The sequence below is a fragment of the Mytilus californianus genome, unplaced genomic scaffold (genome assembly GCF_021869535.1).
Source record: "Mytilus californianus isolate M0D057914Y unplaced genomic scaffold, xbMytCali1.0.p SCAF_2, whole genome shotgun sequence".
In the NCBI taxonomy this organism is placed as follows: Eukaryota; Metazoa; Mollusca; class Bivalvia; order Mytilida; family Mytilidae; genus Mytilus; species Mytilus californianus.
This window is the reverse complement of record NW_026262668.1, coordinates 77,307,048-77,330,221: the sequence shown is the minus strand read 5'-3', so window position 1 is coordinate 77,330,221 and position 23,174 is coordinate 77,307,048. Positions and strand designations below refer to the sequence as shown.

The 23,174-nt window shown below is 32.4% G+C and overlaps 1 protein-coding gene across 1 annotated transcript; it reads right to left on the bottom strand.

Moving 5' to 3' along the window:
* Nucleotides 1-2,396: 2,396 nt before the first annotated feature.
* Nucleotides 2,397-22,974, bottom strand: LOC127728237 (negative elongation factor B-like). The gene is made up of 7 exons (XM_052235492.1): nucleotides 21,835-22,974; nucleotides 15,084-15,186; nucleotides 13,866-13,961; nucleotides 11,215-11,403; nucleotides 6,415-6,594; nucleotides 4,357-4,476; nucleotides 2,397-2,730 (listed from the first exon to the last, which is right to left on the bottom strand). Exons 1-7 carry the CDS (start codon nucleotides 22,719-22,721, stop codon nucleotides 2,596-2,598), a joined length of 1,710 nt encoding a protein of 569 aa, XP_052091452.1. The 5' UTR covers nucleotides 22,722-22,974; the 3' UTR covers nucleotides 2,397-2,595.
* Nucleotides 22,975-23,174: the final 200 nt, after the last annotated feature.

Sequence of the window (23,174 nt, the reverse complement as noted above, 5' to 3'; positions counted from 1 at the left end):
TCATCACTTGAGTATGCTTGCTCTGTTTGGGACCCTTACTTACAACAAGACATTAGATAGCATTTAAAAAGTTCAAAAGAGGGCTGCCCATTTTAAAACCAACAAATACAGAAACACCTCAAGCGTTGAATGGCGCAGCCTCTCCGACAGAAGAAAAGATTCACGATTGGTAATACCATATAAAATAGAACTAGAAAAGGTTGCAATACCTTAAAAACAATAAGTTATTTCCACAAAAAAGACAAACCAGACATTCAAATTCGAACAGCATCCAAATTCCATCCTGCAAAACACAGTACAGAAAAGACTCTCCCCCCCCCTCTGAGAACAATAACCGACAGGAACAAACTACCCAATAACATAATAAATTGCACATCAGTAGACTCTTTCAGATCTTTAATTTCAAAGCATCAATATTAAACTCAACTATTCACATCAAACTAATTATACAATTGTATTTCTCATTTTTCCTCTATTTTTAATTTGTACATGTATACCATATATTAATCTATGTCTTCTTGTAAGTTATCCTCCTGTGACATAATCTTCAATTTGTTGAAGGCGGTCACCATATGTAAGAAGTAGAAGTAGAAAGTAAACAACATGGAAACTCAAATATGAGATGAAACAGCTAAATGTAAATTATTTACCAAATCTCAATTTAATTAATATATGCAAGGTCTGCTGACAAAAAATGAAAAACTTGTCACATTCATGAAATTTTAAAGTTTAATTTTGACAAATTTGTAGATCTTGTCCTGTTAATCTTCTTTTTTCGTTTACAGTTTTTCTTTTGCTACAATATTTTTGCCATAAATGCAAAAATTGGTAAATATTCTCATTTAGGAACAATAACTTCTACAAGGAAGGAGTCGACCAAAGATTTCATCCTTGTTGACAAATTTGTAGACCTTGTCCTGCTGATTATTTTTGCTATTAAAAATTTCTCTTCATCTTTATAGTTATCAAGATAATATCCCAAGTGTTCAACTTATTTGTAGATCTTGTCTTGCATACCACTTTTGCATTTTAAATTACAAAAATAAGCTTTTATAGTTTTCAAAATAATAGGCAAAAATTAAATAAAATAGGTAAAATCCTCATTTAAGGGCAATAACTACTATAAGGAGTTGTCTAACAGTTATGGTGTAAATGGGCAGCATGTAGATCTCAACACTGTCAACAATTCTGCCACGTCAGATTTTCTCTATTCATGGTGGTTTTTAAGATACTGTAAATTCAGAAATTATTGCGTGCATTTATTATTGCGATTTTTGAAATATGGAAAAAAATGCGAGATTCATAATTGTGATTTCAGGAAAATCTGCATACAGATATATGTTTCAGATATCATAATGCGAGTTCTAATTATTGCGATACTCACCCAGTCACATTATTCGCATTTATAAAAGCCTCGTAATAATTTCTTTATTACAGTAATAAACTTAACTTGAATTTTACCACTATGTTCTATTTTAAGCTATGTTGGTTGGTAAGTTGGATCATCGGCACAATTTTTAAACTAGATACCCCAATGATGATTATGACCAGCTTTGATTCCAACTGTCCCAGTAGTTTCAGAGGAGAGAATTTTGTAAAAATTAACGGAAACTTTTGACAATAACAGATGACAGGCACCAAGTGATGAGAAAAGCTCCACTGACCATTTGGGTCAGGTAAACGACTTGGACAATCACAGACGACAGATGCCAAGTGATGAAAAAACCTCCATTGACTGTTTAGGTCAGGTTAACTAAAGATCAATCTTTTGATAAATGGAGATAACTATCTAAACTCAAACGTCTATCTGACAGAAACATTAATGATGAACTAAGCCTAACTTTATCTTCCCACTGTCAGACATTTAGAAGAAACTTTATAATTACAATGGATCCAAATTAATGGACGAGTAAAGGTGTGCAAATAATAACTGGATGTCAGTAATTTAAACTTTATATGTTTCATAATGTCTTGTAATATCCTGTTGCGAATTGACTGAATGAATATTATTATGGTTATGGTTATAAACTTATTGTTTGTAAATTTATATGATTTTAAAGACCCCTCTGACTTTTAAGGATTTGATATTTGATTTTTTGGTGTTTTAACGCCACTTTTAAGCACCGCTTTTGGACTATTTCGTGGCGGCCAGTTTTTATTGGTGGAGGAAGCCGGAGTGCCCGGAGAAAACCACCGACCTTCGATAGGAAAACTGACAATCCTAGTCAATTAAGATTGGAGTCGAGTGCACCAGCACGAGCGAGGTTCGAACTCACAACCTCAGTGTTGACTGGCTAGTGATTACAGTAGTAACTTCTTAGACCACTCGGCCACCGAGGCCCCCGACTTTTATGGATGTATAGTAAACATAAAATTCTTTAGTAACAACAATGAACCTGTGTTATTTTTTATTATTTCAATGAGTGGCTCTACACTTTCCCTTTTACCTTTAAAGCGTCACTAGCAAACATACAGAATTGTACACCTTTTATTTCTAATGAATCTGAGGTGTAATTTATGCTTCTTAAACTTCTCATGAGGATCAGCAATCATCAGTGTTCATGAAGTCCCTCTTGTGGTTTGTAGATCCTCTTTTCAGAGAGGGGCTGGTGTGGGAACACAAACTAATGGGGAGTCCAGTTCTTCAGGAGGCAAGACAGGATCTTGGGGTTGGTAATTTTTTACCTTGTCTACAAGGAGTGCATACATTGTATGTACAGCTTCACTATGCTGCAAAAAAAGAAAATGATCAAGTGATGGAGCATATCTATTTTAAAATGTAGTAATTATATTACAGGTTTAAAGAGTAGGTCATGCACAAATAATTGATAGAGGGCTCAGGCTGTTGGAATCTCAATTGCTCATCAGGCACTAATATGCTTCATTGATATTTCTGTAAAAATCAGGATAAAAAGATTATTTACAATATATTCTCTATACATTATTGTTTTTTTTAAATAATATCTAATAAAAGAACAGAGTTCCAATGTCCCCCATGTTGCACATATTTTATCTGTCCAAGGATCAAGGGCAATAACTTATAAAAAAACTTTTTTTTGTTCTTTAAAACTTCTTATAAATATCTTAGAGAAAGGCTCGATAGCAAATGCAATGATATTTCCGATATAATTAATATTTTCAAGGGGGCATAACTAGTTAAAAATATTTGATCCGCACTTATTTTCCAAATTGTCCGAGGGAGGGGGGTGTGTGTGTGTGACAAAAAATCTTAAAGTTCATAAAAATCATTAATAAAATGCAATAACTCCAATAAGAAATGTCTGACAATTTTTTAGAAATATACATGACTTTCAAAGTGTTTTTTCCACTATCAGATTCTCCCTATCTAGTACAGATTTTTTTGGACATTTTTCCACTGTATGTTTCATTTCAGTCATGGCTGTTACGTTGGGTTATAGACCATAATATAATTCATAAACTATAATCTAGACTCTTTAAGTATTGTCCATCATTCATGTCAAGTTGAGTGAAAATTAATACAGTAGTTTCAGAGATAAAGATCTTTAAAATATAATGCAAATAATGGGTAAAACTGGTCATATAAGGGCAATAACTCCAATAAACTGTCAATTCTTGCCCTAAAAATATTTTTGCTGTTTGCAGTAACTATCAATCTATAATAGTTTTCAATATATTTTACAAAATGTTAAGTGTTTTGTTAAAATTATCCTTTAAGGGAAATAACTCCTACAAGGAGCCAATTGATGGTTTTAGTCATTTGTATATTTTGTATATCTTATATTGTTGATCATTCTTCTCTATTTTCAGTTCTTGTATATCCATTGTTTTTATCAAGATACTAAGCAGAAAAGCTAAATTTGTTCAAAATCATCATTTGAGGGCAATAACTCTTATGTTCATATTACTTATTCAGGAGCTGTGGTATGAGTATTGCCAATGATCAACATTCCATTCCACCAAAGACCAAAGGACAGGGATGTCATTAACTACAGGTCTTCAACAATGAGCAAAACCCATACTGTAGAGTAATCTATTAAAAGCCAAAGGATAACAAAATGTGAAACGATTCAAAAGAAAAACTAACAGCCTGATTCAAACAAATTACTGCACATTAAATGATAAAATATTATGGGAGACAACAACAACTACTGGATTCTGGCATTGCAGATCATTTCAGCTGATCCAGTTTCTTTACATTTACTTTGGCTTTTAAGATAATAGACAGAAAGTCTAAAATTAGACAAAACTAATCATTTAAGGGCAATAACTCTAATGAAGAGTCAATTTTTGGTTTCAACCATATTGGTATTTTTGTAGGGGTGTATGTCCTCTAAGCCCCCTCCATGAATGGACCACTGTTAATGCTTAAACTACCTCATTATTGGGTGCTATTCCCTCAAGAAGTGCTTCAAGTCTGGCTCCAGGTAATTTATGATGAATATACCAAACAAGTCTTAAAAGGTGTCTCAAAACATTTTCCTTTGAAATTGATGGCTGAAAAGAAGAAATAATACTTTTTGTGGATGTTTAATAAACACAGAACAGAGTTGTTCTGATTATCAGTTTCATATACATATACATATATAGTTCCGTATATGCCAAGTAAAATATTTTCTATAAACATGGTAAATGTCTAAGTTATTTCTCTGCATAAGTTTTTTTTATAAAAATATAGGCTAAATTATCTCAGACCTCCATTTGAGTATACAACGTATACAACTTATAATTGAAACTACAAAATCTTAAAACTTAATAGGACCTAATTTTTCCATATAATACAGATGACAAAGTCGTGTTATTGGATGCATGTAATGAAATACGTATTACAAGGTAATCAAAATATCAGCAAACAGGAAGTTGGTATCCAACAGATTCGAAAAGTGCTAACATGTAACACATTTTCATCACAGTCAAGCTAATGCCCAAATATGGAGTTTTTCGGTTTAGTAGTTTCTAAGTTGAGTGTGACCAAAATATTTGTTGGACAAAAAGACACAAGAGTGCACACACTGAAATGTCTCACCTACTATACTGACCACTGATTTTATGTTGATAGTCCTAAATATTAAGTTTTACTACAAGTATCACATTAACATTTATGATCAAAGAAAATGAGGTCAAGGTCGGATAAACCAAGCCAGAAATACATGTACACCTTAAAATCATTCCATACACCAAATATAGTTGACCTATTGCTTATAGTATACAAGAAACAGACCAAACCATGAAAACTTTATATTGAGCAAAGAATCATGAAAATGAGGTCAAGGTCAGATGAACCCTGCCAGACAGACATGTACACCTTACAATCATTCTATGCTTTAAATATAGTTGACCTATTGCACATAGTATCTAAGAAACAATATTAACCAGGAAAACTTAACATTGATCAATGAACCATGAAAATGCGGTCAAGGTCAGATGAACCCTGCCAGATAGACATGTACACCTTACAATTATTTATACATGCTTTTTATATAGTTGACCTATTGCATACAGTATTAGAAAACAGACCAAAACACAAAAACTTAACTTTAACCACTGAACCAGGAAAATGAGGTCAAGGTCAGATGACACCTGCCAGTTGAACATGTACACCTTACAATCATTCCATACACCAAATATAGTAGACCTATTGCTTATAGTATCTGTGATATGGACTTGACCACGAAAACTTAACCTTGTTCACTGATCCATGAAATGAGGTCGAGGTCAGATGACACCTGCTAGTTGGACATGTACACCTTACAATCATTCCATACACCAAATATAGTAGACCTATTGCCTCTAGTATCTGAGATATGGACTTGACCACGATAACTTAACCTTGTTCACTGATCCATGAAATGAGGTCGAGGTCAAGGGAAAACTGTCTGACAGGCATGAAGACCTTGCAAGGTACGCACATACCAAATATAGTTATCCTATTACTCATAATAAGAGAACAATTAAGAATACTAAAAATCTTAACTTTTTTTTCAAGTAGTCATTGAACCATGAAAATGAGGTCAAGGACAATAGACATATGACAGACGGAAACTTCATAACATAAGGCATCTATATACAAAGTATGAAGGATCCAAGTCTTCAACCTTCTGAAATATTAAGCTTTTAAGAAGTTTGTTAATGCCGCCGCCTCAGGATCACTATCCCTATGTCTCCCTTTTTGCGACAGAAGTCACAGGCTCTACAAAAACTTTGTTTTGAAGATATCAATATCAGAATATAAGAGGTCACTTTTTGTATACCCCATGAGTGACTAGCCAAGCTAAGGACAAGTTTGATGGCATTTGATGGCAAAACTGGAATTCAAACAGGCTTACATTGTTGTTCAGGAATGATAGACTGAAAAAGAGCAAAAAGATGGACAGTGGTGCTTCTTTTTCCCTTCAGAAAAGAAGAATAAAATTAAAAAATTAAAAACGTACATACCAGTAAAAAATCATCTAAAACACAAACACAAAAATCATCATATGAAAAATCATCACCCATGGACAAAAGATAAGCTATTAGGCAATGTAAAAATGTGTCTTCATAGGCACGATCATTCTCAGAGTGAACAAGTGATGGCAAGATCTGTAATACAGCTACTTTATCTCTATTTCTTGATACCTAGGAATAAAACCAACATCATAATATATTTAACCTATCTAATCTAATCTAAAATGTAAACTCTTGAGTTTCAAACAAGGATACATAAAGGAGTAGGTTCAGTAAGACCCCTTTTTGGCCCCAAAATATAGCAGTTTTACAAAATTGTTAAAATGTCAACTTTTAGCTATTCATTTGAAAGTAGAATACTTCTGTCACATACATATGGGCTGTTTTTGATAATACAATGCATATTTATCGGGTACGAGCATCATTAAGTCATGCTCAATTACTGAAATCTTCATAATTTTAGCATTTGAGTTAATTTTTAGATGGTTTCCGTCTTAAATGGACGTGGCCGCATTTGTGTTCATTCTTAATATTTAAATGTAAGTTGTATTTGGTGATAATACATAACATATATAAAGGTTGAGGATGAACACGGATGCGGCCACTTTCATTTTTGACAAAAACCATCTGAAAAGTGACATATTATGGCATGTTTGATAGATTTATAACATTTAAGCTTGAATATGAGCGTTTTTAATGACTAAATCACTTCAAATCTTTCACATTAATAAATTGATTCTACTGAAGTAGACACTTAAATGTTTAAAAAGTGTCCAAAATCTTTCATCAGATGAACCTGAAATTTGGGGCCAAAATCGGCCCTTACCGGACCTACTCCTTTGTTCAATACTTATTCTTACACTCAGTCTTGAAAAAAGCCAAAACATCTGATCATGTTGGACAAAATACTATGCTAATGAAATGTTTGAAAGTTGTTTCTTTACCTAGATTAGTTATAGCCTCAATTCATTATGTTATATATACCTGTGAACTATAGAACTACAGTCAAACCTGTATTGAGCAGTCACTCTTGGGAAGTATCAAAAGTGACCGCTCAAGAGAGGTGACCTTTTAAACAAGGTTCCAAATTATTCCCATTCCGACATCACCCACGGCCGAGATCGAGGCTTAGTGTTTTAGTGTTTACAATCAGTAGAGTTATCTTTGATGTTGCAGTGAAATAACTAGAGGCTCTAAAGAGCCTGTGTCGCTCACCTTGGTCTATGTGCATATTAAACAAAGGACACAGATGGATTCATGACAAAATTGTGTTTTGGTGATGGTGATGTGTTTGTAGATCTTACTTTACTGAACATTCTTGCTCCTTACTATTATCTCTATCTATAATGAACTTGGCCCAGTAGTTACAGTGGAAAATATTTTGCAAAAATTTACCAAAATTTACAAAATTTATGAAAATTGTAAAAAATTGACTATAAAGGGCAATAACTCCTTAAGGGGTCAATTGACAATTTTGGTCATGTTGACTTATTTGTAGATCTTACTTTGCTGTACATTATTGTTGTTTACAGTTTATCTCTATCTATAATAATATTCAAGATAATAACCAAAAGCTGCAAAATTTTCTTAAAATTACCAATTCAAGGGCAGCAACCCAACAACGTGTTGCCTGATTGGTCTTAAAATTTCAGGGCAGATAGATCTTGACCTAATGAACAATTTTATCCTCGTCAGATTTGCTCTCAATGCTTTGGTTTCAGAGATATTAGCCAAAAACTGCTTTTTACCCTATGTACTATTCTTTAGCCATGTCGGCCATCTTGGTTTGCGGGCGGGGTCATCGGACACATTTTTAAAACTACATACCCTAATGATGATTGTGGACAAGTTTGGTTAAATTTGTCTTAGTAGTTTCAGAGGAGAAGATTTTTGTAAAAGATTACAAAAATTTACGAAAAATGGTTAAAAATTGACTATAAAGGGCAATAACTCCTTAAGGGGTCAACTGACCATTTTGGTCAAGTTGACTTATTTGTAGATCTTACTTTGCTGAACATTATTGCTGTTTACAGTTTATCTCTATCTATAATAATATTCAAGATAATAACCAAAAACGGCAAAATTTCCTTAAAATTACCAATTCAGGGGCAGCAACCCAACAACGGGTTGTCCGATTCATCTGAAAATTTCAGGGCAGATAGATCTTGACCTGATAAACAATTTTACCCCATATCAGATTTGCTCTCAATGCTTTGGTTTCAGAGATATAAGCCAAAATCTACATTTTACCCCTATGTTCTATTTTTAGCCATGGCGGCCATCTTGGTTGGTTCGCCGGGTCACCGGACACATTTTTTAAACTAGATACTTGAATGATGATTGTGTTTAAGTTTGGGTGCATTTGGCCCAGTAGTTTCAGAGGAGAAGATTTTTGTAAAAGTTTACGGACGACGGACGACGGACGCAAAGTGATGAGAAAAGCTCACTTGACCTTTCAGGTCAGGTGAGCTAAAAAGTGGCAGATTCCGGCACTGTAAATATGAAGAAAACATGCGAAATATGTTTATATTCGTGGAGAAATAAGTCGATGATACGGTTTTAAATAGGAACGGAAAGTGTGGAACACGAGGAATCAACTAATTCACCTCCCATTGTACGATCTCTGTTGCAAATGGGTTCCGATTTTTACTTTGACTTCAATACGGAAAGCATATATTTTTCGTAATGATTATTTAGTTAGTTAATAATATCAAAATGACAGTTGTTAAAAGTTAGGTGACGCTGACTGCGTTAGACAGGTTCCTGAAATGAGTTAAATTAAATATAGTAAAATATTGACAGGGTCTGAAAGTGACCATTAGAGTCAAGAGACAGCTGAAACAAGGTGACCCTTAAGGCAGGTTTGACTATAAATGGAAAGATTTTTAATTTAACATCTTACTCATTATTCCCTAATCTTTTAACTATGATCAATCAGCCATTAAATTGAGGTCACCCTCTCTATTTCACAAAACTTATGAAAATTTACATCATTATGCATTCCTTGATGAAGTTTCTTGTTGATATCTTTATCAAGCTAACTTAAAACAATTAATAAACTTAAATCTTCAAAAAAAAACCTTTTATCTCTAAATCATAAAATTGATAATAACATCATTCATAAAAATATAAAATGTAAAGATTTATTTCAAATGGATAATATGACCTTATTACGATGGTTGAAAGATCATGAATTACTATTATGCTGATAGGGTTAACAATTCAGTTAAAGGTCAAGGAACAGTAAATGAGCTATGTCACAGATTTTGGTAAAATTTGGCATGCAACTTTGGCTCGTTGTTCTTTAACTGGAATCGAAAAAATAATGAATTTATCTCTTTTATTTTCTGAAATATTACTGATTGAATTCTTTCAAAATAGGTTAACATTTGTATAGAAAGCACATAAAATCGGAGAAAAACATTCTTAAATTTGTCTTAAAATGATCAAATCTCTAAATTCCAATACATAGATTTTTCTTAAAAAAGGATATGTTGTTGATAAATAAATTTCCATTTTAATGATGTAAAATTATAAAAGACTTCATTTTACGTTATACACTATTCAGAGTGGTGTTTTAGGTGAAAAAATACCACAAAATGCAGAAATAAGTGTAACATCACCGTGTTGTATGCCGTAAAGCGAGATTTTTGACATTTTTCACTACCAACTACGTGACAGATCGGTTCATACACCAAAAACGAAGTCGGTGACCATATGGTTATTGTATATCATTAAAACGTAAATTTATGTATCAACAACATATAGTTTTTTAAGAAAAATCTATGTATTGGAAATTGGAGATTTGATAAGTTTAGACAAATTTAAGAATGTTTTTTGATGATTACGTGTGCTTTCTATATACAAATGTTCACCTAATTGAATAAAAATTCAATCAGTAATATTTTAGAAAATAAAAGAGATAAATTCATTATTTAACAAAATTTTACCAAAATCACGATCAGGTAAGTCTTTTGCAATTTCGTTTTGTCACCAATAAAAATTCATATAGGCCTTTTAACCTTTAGTTGTGAAACTGTAGATACTGCCTCTTTAATTCATTAAGATGTAAATTAACATACACAATTAACTTAAGATTTACAAATGTACTTTTACCTTACAAATACAAGATGGTTGATCAATTAATAACTTTCTTTTATTTTTGATTTGAAAGTAAAATATATATAGATTCTGAAGGGTCTTTGAGACTGGAGAAGGGCTCCATCCTAAATCTGGACTTTTTTTTTGTACATGTACATACATATATAATATGTGTCAGATCTGTAAACCTTGGTAAAAATGGAGGAGATGGTCTAAATCAAATTTTCTAAAAATTATAGATCCAGAACACTGAAACCAATGACATCTTTATTGGGTACATCTTGTATCAAGAATAAATTCGTAAATTCAGCCACCACTTTATAGGGATGTAACAGGCATCATATTTGCTTTTGTTTTGAACATAAGTCAGACCCTAAGTTTTCTTGTTAGTTCATAGGACACAGATGCCCCCGCTTGTAAATATACGGCAAATTTTTTGAAAATTTTCCATTTATAAAGGGACATAACTCAAGAATGGTGAACGTGATGCCACCCAAATTTTGCTTGGTGGTAATAAGCATTGTGCATAAGTTTTATAACATTTGTTTGAAGCAAACTAAAGTTAGAGAAAGGAAACTAATTTTTGGGATGTACAGACAGACAAGGGTAAAACTTAATGCTCCCTCCAAAGATGTGGGGGCATAAAAATGAAACATTGTAATATTTTCTGTGAAAATAATTGTACTTTACCTGTAGTGTATAGTACATGGCTATCATACTGGCAATAGAGTTATCTTTAATAAATAAAATATAAGTATCTGCAGGGATTTTTAGGTTGTGGACGTATTCTTCTACTGGTCTACCAGTAAAACTTCTCATCTGATCCTCCACCATCATAGATGTAATCATTGGTAGAAATTTGATAATAATGTTGACATCCTGGAAAAACAATTTTGGTGTCATGTGTCAAATATTTAATATATTGTTTTAACATGACCATCTACATTCTCATAGCATAGGCAATAAAGTTATCCGTATTTTTGTTAATTTATTCTTTTGCATCTGTTTTTGTACAACACATCTGTTTTGTACTGTTGTACAACCAATGATTTCTATAATTATCTGCTGGCAAACCATTGTTAGTGAATTCCTTTTTTACAGCTATGCTGTTGATGTAAACAAGTTTGCAAACAATAGATTCTACCACCCATTTGAGTGGGATTTGATACTTGAGGAGCAAATTCTAATATATTAATGACCCATCCGATGTCGATAAGCGGATTATCTGTAATCACAACTTATTACACCTGCTGTAACTGTTAATTAGTTGAGGGTCATAAACTTGTCATAAAGAGGAAGACAGGTAGAATAATTGTATTTTCATCAAAATATTACGGCAATAAAGGCATGGACTTACGAAAAAGGGCAGGGCGTCTTGAAAAGGGCACAGGGCGTCAGAAAATGGGCACAGGGCGGCACTCGGTAAAGGGCAGGCATACCGCCCTGTGAAAACAACCTAGCTGGAACACTGTACTCATGAGAAAGGTGCTTCAAGGTCTTATTTGATTTTAATAGTGAGGTATTCCTAAATCAAATGAATTTAGCATTCAATAATTGGTAGGTACTAGAAAAGTTTTAACTGAAAGTTCTTTTAAACATTATGAATAATCCCCCTTGATATTAATGTTGTAAAATTGAAAATAAATAAAAAAAAATTTTTTTACTGAAAAGAAAAAAGTTGCTTGGCTTTCATATAATTATGTGATTGAGAAATATGTATACAAGAACTGGGTAAAAATTCAAAAGATGGGGATTGTTTATATAGAGAAGCACTATGAAAAAAAGCATAGTTTGTTGTTGCATGTGCTCTTAATTGTGAGTCTGAAAACAATTTGACATTTGGAAAACTGTATATCTTTTAATGTAAATTGATTGGCCTTCTTTGATGTTGTGTATTATTTTGTATGTACCTATATTCACTGTGACACCATGACTTGAGAACTAGTTTACTTTTGCATTATCCATACTATTATATTTGTATTTTTAATTGAAAAATTAGGGATTCACACCCTGTGGAGAGTAGAAGAAAATTATGTCACAATTTACAAGATATGAATTATTTTGTGACATCCACTTGCATGTTTACTTCTTTTTATGCTAATGGCAATACCTATAAATGGAAATGAATTCTTTAGTAATTAACAAAATGTTGCTGAATGGAGAGCTGAGAACAAGCATAACTTTTGATTATCAAAATCTAACAACCAATCTTGAAACTAACCGTTAAAATCTTTATTTATTAAATAAATAAATCATGTTTATAAATGAAATTTACAGGCACAGTTGGAATATGAAAAACAAAAAAGTGTCTGTTAACAAAAATAAATTGTTAACACAGAGATATGTCTCGCCTTTTTGTTATTTTGATGGTAAAAGGCAAATGTTGAAATTCAAATAGCAATACTTATACATGTAAGTTCTGCAAAATATTCAAAGTCCATGAACCATGACTGAAGGTACAGGGCCAAACAATCTCCATGGAAATGAGATGTGCCAATGCTTATACAACTGCATACCAAATATCATTGACTACCACTAGAGGATCTCATAAACTGACCTATTCACAAACTAATACATATAAACTAAGCAAAAGTTTCAAAATCAATAGACCATGACTAAGGTGGTGGGGCTAAATAATCTCCATGGAAATGAGATGTGCCAATGATAATACAACTGCAAACAAATATCATTAACCTACCACTAGTGGTTCCCCATAAACTGACCTTATCACAAACTAATATATGTAAACTAAGCAAAAGTTTCAAAGTCAATAGATCATGACTAAGGGGGCGGGGCCAAATAGTCTCCATGGAAATGAATTGAGCAAATGATAATACAACTGCAAACAAATATTAATAACCTACCACTAGTGGTTCCCCATAACCTGACCTAATCACAAACTAATACATTGTTGGCGCAGCTGCCACCGACCACGATACTGGAAACAGTATACCTATGTCTCGCTTTTTGACTCTGTCAAGGCGAGACAAAAACCTTCCCCACTACGTTCTGTAAGTGCCTGTCCTACATATCCTAAGTCAGGAGCATGTTTTTCAATGATTTTTCTTGATTGCTGTTTATCTTATTTGTTTATCAAATATTGTTCTGTACTTAAATCAGGCTGCTTTTTTCACATTTGAATTGTTTCACATTGTGTTATGTCTGTGTTTTTAATAGCTTACTATACAGTATTGATTTTGCGCTTTGTTGAAGGCCGTATAGTGACCTATAGTTGCTTACATCTACACCATTTGGTCTTTTCGTGGATATTTGTCTCAGTCATTGATAATCATAATACATCTCCTTTTTATATTAACAATTCTTCAAAACAAAAAACTTACTAGTTTAGGTTCCCTGAACAGCTGACTGTCAATCATATCCCATGCACCAAGTCCTAGTGCCATCATTCTTGTAAGAAGTACAACATCAATATTGTCCTAAAAATGTCATGTATAAAAATTAGAATACTTAAACGAACCATTTTCCCTTGTTAATACTAAATTCACTTTCAAAGATTTCGAATTTTACCTTAATTTGTAAAGTCACATAGCTTAAGCTTCATGTCTGTATCTTAATGTTTGGACAACATAATATCCTATGTCTGAACATTTCATCAAATTAAAAATGCTAACAGATGGCTCAAAGTACAAATTTGATATATTTTGACGAATGTGTACATTAATTTAAAACAAGAATATGTGTCCATAGGACACCTTGACCTGTTTGCACTAGCATTTCCATTGTTCAGTGAATATAATGAATACTTAATGCTAATGAAGTTTAAGGGGTCTACAAAATTTGGGTAATATGAATAAAATATTAAAAACATTAATCATCTATGATGCAAATTCTAATGACATGGTGGTTTTATCAGTTGTTTGTTTATGTCAGTCACCGGTAATACTTGTATACTAGTGTCTATTATTTACTGATACCGGTAAATAATTTTGGATAGAGTTATCTCCCTTGCTCAGTCACTTATTTAAGCAAGACAGTCATATTATCTTGAGTTTCTCTTGAACATATTGATCTAATGGAGTATTTAATTTCTGTCTATAAAAGATAACTTAACTATTCATAAAAGAATAATTTCATAAACATTTAAAATCACTGTTGACTGTTATTTTCAAAATACTGCCTATTTACCAGCCTAAAGGGAGCAACTTTTTAAGGCCTTGTGCAGTTACTAAACATATGTGTGCAGCAGATTTCCTTGTTTAGTTCATGAGAAAAAGATTAAAGTCCAATTAAAAAATAGCTAGCAAACTAGAAAACATGCTTTAGGCAGGACTAGACATCCCAAAACTTGAGAATTTTAGGGTTGTAAACCATTACTTGCAATAGTAATTTTTTGTAGAAACAGAGGTGGAAAGAAAATTTTGAAAAGAAAATTTTAATCTGACATATTACAGACCTTTTCAAGACTTCAAGTATATAAAAGACACTTGTATAAGTATCACCCCTGACTGTATGTATAAATCATACATTATCATCATGATTATGTATATCTCCTCTTTATCAATTTGATTCTGATTTTACTTCTTGGTCAGCTTACTTACTCTTGGTAAAATATCATTATTTACACAATGATGTAATGTCTTCATCATGGACAAAGCTATGGTATTCAATGCATAGGGATCACACAAAATCATGGACAAGTCTCTAAAATTAAAATATATTTCAGTTACATTTGTACAAGTAAAATATAAGAGTGTTTCTTGATATGTTGATTGGAATCATGTAATTTGTGGTTAGAATTGTATAGATCATATAAATTGCATTCATACTGATCTGTACTTAATTGATTTTTATAGATACATTTGTATTAACATTAACTTCTCATTTTTACAGAATTGTGATTGGATGAAAATATATAAAAGGTTTTATTTTTGAACCTTTCATTATATTTGTGCAAAAGCAAGAAAAAAACGTAAGAAAAACAAATTGTTGTACAACCCAATTTTTTAATGAATATTTTCACTATGATCTTTGTTCTTTGGTTGTATAATTGATTTTTAAGTTTCGTGATATATGTACATGTAACATTTATCATATACCTAATGTCATGAATGTTGTGTGTGAACTTGGTTGAACCAATGACTTAAAAAAAAATTGGGTATTTACATACATACTGATTCTTCCTCAAGAATACATCAGTTAAGTATATTTGTACATGATGATGAAAAAACAAAGTAAGGTCTGTTCTGATTAAAAATTATATCCTATCTACACTATCCTGTTGCTGTGACATAATTTCTTGCAGAGCAGTGGCAGATCCAGGGGGGGGGGGGGTTCCGAGGGTTGGAAACCCCATTTTATCCTGGGTTGAAACCCCCCCTTTTTAAACTGGATCCGCCCCTGCAGAGTGTTATCTTAGGGTCCCTAAGTGCCCAAATTGATCACCTAGCAAACATATTTAATTTTGATAAGTTTTCAAATTTTCAATGATCACTAGTGAGTGAAAAATAATTAAGCCAAAAAAAAATATATGTCTGTTTACGGTTACCCGACAATTACAATTGCAAATAATATAAAATGCTTCGCTGGGGCGCAGCTTGATACGACCGCAGAGGTCGAACCCTGAACAGTTGGGGCAAGTATGGACACAAAATTCAAGCTTGATACAGCTATGACTTTGGATTGTCATTAAATATTTGACACAGCATAGGTTTCTGACACAGGATGAATGTGGTGTAAGAACTGGAAAAAATTTAATTTACCTATTATGGTGGAATATCCATAAACTAAATTGTTTGTTAATTTCAATATATCAAAGAATATGTAGAATTCAATGTTTGATGTAATGTAATAAAGTTGAAATTTGGACCGTTTTTGTTCAATGTGGACCAATTTGGTAACATGTATAAATAATCAAAAATCTAAATACATGGGAGCCCATTTAAATACATCATAAAGGTATTAAAATAGAAAGTGACATCATAGTCATGGCTAAAAATAAACAAAAATCCTTAATCAGCAACATTTAAAGTAATATCTAAAAATAAAATTCCTTTGTAACCATAAAAGCCCATTTAAATACATCATAAAGATATTAAAATAGAAAATGACATCATAGTCATGGCTAAACATAGCAAAAAACCCTTAATCAGCATCATTTAACAGTAATATCTAAAAATGGAAATTATATCATAAAGGTATTAAAATAGAAAATGACATCATAGTCATGGCTAAAAATAAACAAAATCCTTAATCAGCATCAGCAACATTTTATAGTAATATCTAAAAATAAAATTCCTTTGTAACCATAAAAGCCCATTTAAATACATCATAACAGATATTAAAATAGAAAATGACATCATAGTCATGGCTAAACATAGCAAAAACCTTAATCAGCATCATTTAACAGTAATATCTAAAAATAAAAATTTCTTTGCAACCATAAAAGTAAAATAGAAAATGACATCATAATCATAGCTAAAAATAAACAAAAAATTTTTTTATTGGCAAATTTTAAATGGAGTTTATTATACTAAAACAATAAATTTGCAACCATAAACATGATAAAACCCCATTTAAACACATCATAAAAGTATTAAATAAAATGCTTCGCTGGGGCGCAGCTTGATACGACCGCAGAGGTCGAACCCTGAACAGTTGGGGCAAGTATGGACACAACATTCAAGCTTGATACAGCTCTGAATTTGGACTGTTATTAAATATTTGACACAGCATAGGTTTCTGACACAGAAAGAATGTGGTCTAAGAACTTGAATTTTTTTAATTTACCTATTATGGTCCAATGTCCAAAATCAAAATACATGGTTAGATTCAGCATATCAAAGAACCCCATATATTCAATTTTTGTTAAAATCAAACAAAGTTTAATTTTGGACCCCAACTTGGACAAACTTGAAAACTGGGCCCATAATCAAAAATCTAAACATATGTTTAGATTCAGCATATCAAAGAACCCCAAGAAATCAATTTTTGCTAAAATCAAACTAAGTTTAATTTTGGACCCTTTAGACCTTAATGTAGACCAATTTAAAAAACAGGACTTAAAATTAAAAATCTAAATACACGGTTAGATTTGGAATATCAAAGAACCCAAATAATTCAATTTTTGATGAAATCGAACAAAGTTTAATTTTGGACCCTTTTGACCTCAATATGAACCAATTTGATAGCGGGGCCCACAAATAAAAAATCTAAATTCATGGTTAGATTCAGCATATCAAAGAACCCCATATATTCAATTTTTGTTGAAATCAAAAAAAGTTTAATTTTGGACCCCAACTTGGACCAACTTGAAAACTGGGCCCATAATCAAAAATCTAAACACATGTTTAGATTCAGCATATCAAAGAACCCCAAGAATTCAATTTTTGTTAAAATCAAACTAAGTTTAATTTTGGACCCTTTGGACCTCAATGAAGACCAACTTAAAAAACTGGACCCAAATTAAACATCTAAAAACACGGTTAGATTTGGCATATCAAAGAACCCCAATAATTCAATTTTTGATGAAATCAAACAAAGTTTAATTTTGGACCCTTTTGACCTCAATATGAACAAATTTGATAGCGGGGCCTACAAATAAAAAATCTAAATACATGGTTAGATTCAGCATATCAAAGAACCTCATATATTCAATTTTTGTTGAAATCAAACAGAGTTTAATTTTTGACCCCAATTTGGACCAACTTGAAAACTGGGCCCATAATCAAAAATCTAAATACATGTTTAGATTCAGCATATCAAAGAACCCCATATATTCAATTTTTGTTGAAATCAAACAAAGTTTAAATACTGGACCCTATCTTGGACCAACTTGAAAACTGGGCCCATAATCAAAAATCTAAACACATGTTTAGATTCAGCATATCAAAGAACCCCAAGATTTCAATTTTTGTTAAAATCAAACTAAGTTTAATTTTGGACCCTTTGGACCTTAATGTAGACCAATTTAAAAAACAGGACCCAAAATTAAAAATCTAAATACACGGTTAGATTTGGAATATCAAAGAGCCCCAATAATTCAATTTTAGATGAAATCAAACAAAGTTTAATTTTGGACCCTTTTGACCTCAATATGAACCAATTTGATAACGGGGTCCACAAATAAAAAATCTAAATACATGGTTAGATTCAGCATATCAAAGAACCCCATATATTCAATTTTTGTTGAAATCAAACAAAGTTTAATTTTGGACCCCAATTTGGACCAACTTGAAAACTGGGCCAAAAATCAAAAATCTAAATACATGTTTAGATTCAGCATATCAAAGAACCTCATATTTTCAATTTTTGCTAAAATCAAACAAAGTTTAATTTTGGACCCTTTGGACCTTAATGTAGACTATTTTGAAAACTGGACCCAAAATTAAAAATCTAAATACACTGTTAGACTTGGCATAACAAATAAATAAATGTGATCAAAGATTATACAAATCTAATGGGCCATACTGTGCAATTAAAGATTACTTCTTGAAATTTTTCAATATTTGAAATTTGAAAAAAAAATAATATTTGAAGAATAATTCTTTTTAATTTCTGAAATCTGAAATGAGAAAAAATTGACCCCCCACAATTTCTTTTTATCCCCCCCCCCTTTTTTCCCCCAAAAAATTCTTTCCCTCAAGATATGGTCATAATCTCAATTCAAATTTCCAATGGAGTTGGCAACCATAATTACCCATTTAATTTTACCATAGTGCTAACTTAATCTATTTTATAATAGAATTAAAAATATAGTGTCAAATCATTCATATAGATTTTTTTGTAAAATAAAATGATGCAACATTTGCAGATATTTTTACTGGTCTTCCTTTATAAATATGCATTTCTTTAAACATAATTTAAAAGCAGTGTAAGGGAAGTAACCAAAACGTTGTATTTTGATTACCTCCCTTACACTGTTTTAAATTATCTTTATTGTTCATTAACCATTACTTTATACATAATTTAAAAGCAGTGTAAGGGAGATAATTTCAATGATGTATTTGATTTATCTCCCTTACACTGCTTTAAATTATGTTTTGTACTAAAGTATTTGTCCATTAACCAGGACAACCTTGTTTTTCCCCCTTTTTTGCCCCTAATTCCTAAACGGTTTGAGCCATAACCCCCCAAAGCAAATCCTAACCATCCCTTTGTGGTATGGAAACTTGTAGTATAATTTCAGAGAGATCCATACACTGCTCCACAGTTATTGTCTGGAAACTAGAAAATGCTTATTTTTGGCCACTTTTTGGCCCCTAATTCCTTAACTGTTGGTACCATAACCCCCAAAATCAATCCCAACCTTCCTTTTGTGGTATTTAACCTTATGGTAAAATTTCAAAAAGATCCATTGACTTAAACTAAAGTTAGAGTGCGAAAACCAATGTGTATTCGGACGACGACGACGCCGGACGACGACGACGCCAACGTCATACCAATATACGACCACAAAAATTTTTTTGCAGTCGTATAATAATTCAACTACATCATAAGGCTATAAAAATAGAAAATGACTTCATAGTCAAGGCTAAAGGTAAACAAAAAACCTTCATCAGCAAAATTTTATATTGGCAAATTTCCAATGAAGTTTATTACACTAAAATTGTTGGCAAATTTCCAATGCATTTATTAACAATAAAGTTATTGGCAAATTTCCAATTTACATAATTTAAAAGCAGTGTAGATGAGATATTTAAATGAGTTTGAATTACCAACCTTACACTGCTTTTAGAAAAAGTTCTTTACTCAATTATTTGTCTATTAAAATGGAAACCCTTGTTTTTTAACCTTTTTTCCCCTTATTCCTTAAACATTAGAGCCATAACCACCACCCCCCCCCCCTAAAGCCAATTATTACTTTCCAATGTAACCTAAATTTCCAATATACATAATTTTAAATTTCAATTCCTCATGATATATAACCGTATCATTATTATTTTCTTTCATATATAAATCTGAAACAACCATCTTTAAATGGAAAATTTTAAAGAATAAAAAGGAAAAAAAAAAATCCTACCTCCCACACATTTTTTCAACCCCCTTTTGATTCATCATCCCCCACCTCAATCACAACCTTCAATTTGTGGTATGGTACATTGCAATACAATTTCACAGAGATCCATACACTTGAACACAAGTTTTTGTTGCAAACTAAAAAAAATCCTTATTTTTGACCAATATTTGGCCCCTTATTCATAAATGTTTGAGCAATTAACCCCAAAACTCAATTCCTACTTTCTCTTCGTGATAAAAAATAACTAACTTAAAATGTAAATTTTAATAAAAAACAAAAAAAAAAGGAAAAAAAAAAATTACCCCTTTTTTGACCCCCGCCCCCCTTATGATTCATCACCCCCACCCCCCTTTCCCCCCAAACCAAGCTCAATAACAGCCTTGCCTTTGTGGTATGGTACCTTGTAATACAATTTTAGAGAGATCCATACACTTGAACACAAGTTATTGTCTAGAAACTAAAAAATGCTTATTTTAAACCCCTTTTTAGGCCCCTTATTACTAAACGTTTTGGGCAATTACCACAACACTCAATTCCAGCTTTCCCTTTGTGAAATGGAACCTTGTAGTAAAATTTCAGAAAGATCCATACACTTACACACAAGTTATTGTCATGAAACTAGAAAAATGCTTGTTTTTTGCCCCCTTTTGGCCCCTTATTCCTAAAATTTTGAGGCAATTAACCCCAAAATCAATCCCAGCATTGACCCTTTGTGATATGGAATCTTGTGGTACAATGTCAAAGAGATCCATATGCTAACACACAAGTTATGTCTGGAAGTTACAAAAATGCTTATTTTTGGCCCCTTTTTGGCCCCTAATTCCTTAACTGTTGGTACCATAACCCCCAAAATCAATCCCCACCTTCCTATTGTGGTATTGAACCTTATGGTAAAATTTCATAGAGATCCATTCACTTAAACTAAAGTTAGAGTGCGAAAACCATTGTGTATTCGGACGACGACGCCGACGACGACGCCAACGTCATACCAATATACGACCTCAAAATTTTTTTGCGGTCGTATAATAAATCAATTGCCTAATACATCCCAATGTTCACAATCGTGAATATGACAGCTTTTTTAAGGAAATTCGCAACTCGTGTGATGAAATAAACACTTTGCCACCATTTTTTTCCAACCAATTACCAAGGGAAATAATCCAATCATTAAATATACGGGTTAACTTGCCCCATGATCAACTTGGACCACGACAAGATGAAACGGCATGACTCTAAATCATGTCACAAAAAATAAAATGGAAATACCGACCAACCTACCCTATTTTTTTAAAGTATGTAACCTTAAACAGACATATATTTTTTTTTGGCCTTACCCAAGAACAAATTCTTGTCCTTTTTTTATACCATCTAAGAAACCCTGTAATTCTCTGGATCTTTTACTGTCAATAAATTTATCCCTTATGCAGGCATCTACACACCATGTAAACTTGTGGCAGGGATCTACAGAGCAGATTTCATTTATTTCTTGATCGTGCAAAGCCATCAACAATTCTGCTCTAAGAGTACAGTAATGAGCATTTCTGGTTCGCAGAAACAAAGTTCTTAAAAACTGCAACACCATATCATACAGTTTAACATTTCTTCCCACCATTTCAGCAAGTTTTTGAACTATATCACTTTGTCTTCTTGTTCGGGGTGATGGCAAAAAGAAAGTTAATGAACTGTGCTCGTGATTAAAGAGTGAACTTTCCTTGTCTTTTATGTATTGTGAAAGTAAGGGGGAGACTTCATCCCCAAAAAGTGCTTGATTTTCCTGCCAAATTTGCCTCTTAACTTCTACTGCAGCTTCTGAGTAAAGTTCTTTGTCTTCAAGAATTTTTGTCAAATATTTGTCATCTATTTTAGGTAAATGTTTTAATATTGACATGACGACAGGTCTGAGATTTTTCACCCTTATCACTGGGAAACACTTTTCCAACAAAGACTCAAGTATTGTAAATCTATTCTTTTGTTCACTGTTTGCCAGTTCTGCTATTCTGTTTGTTAAATTTTCACTTAATTCTTCAAGAACTGAGTTATGGAAATCTAAACGTTTGATTTCAAACAAGTCTAGAAACGGCAATGCAGGACGAAGTGATGGTAAAAGAATTCCATTTTCTGTTTGAAATTCTTCAATAGCAGCTAGAGGGTCTGAGCAATTTGTTAGGGACTCTCTGAGGTAATCACCTCCAGGGATTCCTAAATCTTCCAAACCTGCCATCTTAAGTTGGATTATTTTTTTTAAATAAATGCTTAAATTTATTTAAATGCTTGCTACAACAGTCATGTTATGCAGTTTCTATTGGTCCCTGGGAATTTTTTTCATGTTCTTCAAACTTCATATTTTCACATGTTTCCACAGAAAATCGACAGGAAGTCAATACCATTTTGTACCTTCATATGGAAGAACGAACATCTTTCTTGGCAGTATATTTCTCCACTATCTGGAGCACCACAGGATATCTTTGTAACGGTGTGCTTAAAGGGGAAAAAAATATTGAAAGATGTACACATACAAATCCAGGTACTAGTACAGGTATACACAAAAACAAGGTTCATCATAACAAAGTTTCCCATCAGTGCACATAATTATGCAATAGAAAGGAGGAGATATTAAAATATACCAGCCGATCAACAATATGTAATTTGTCACGGTATAGCTGAGACTACTATA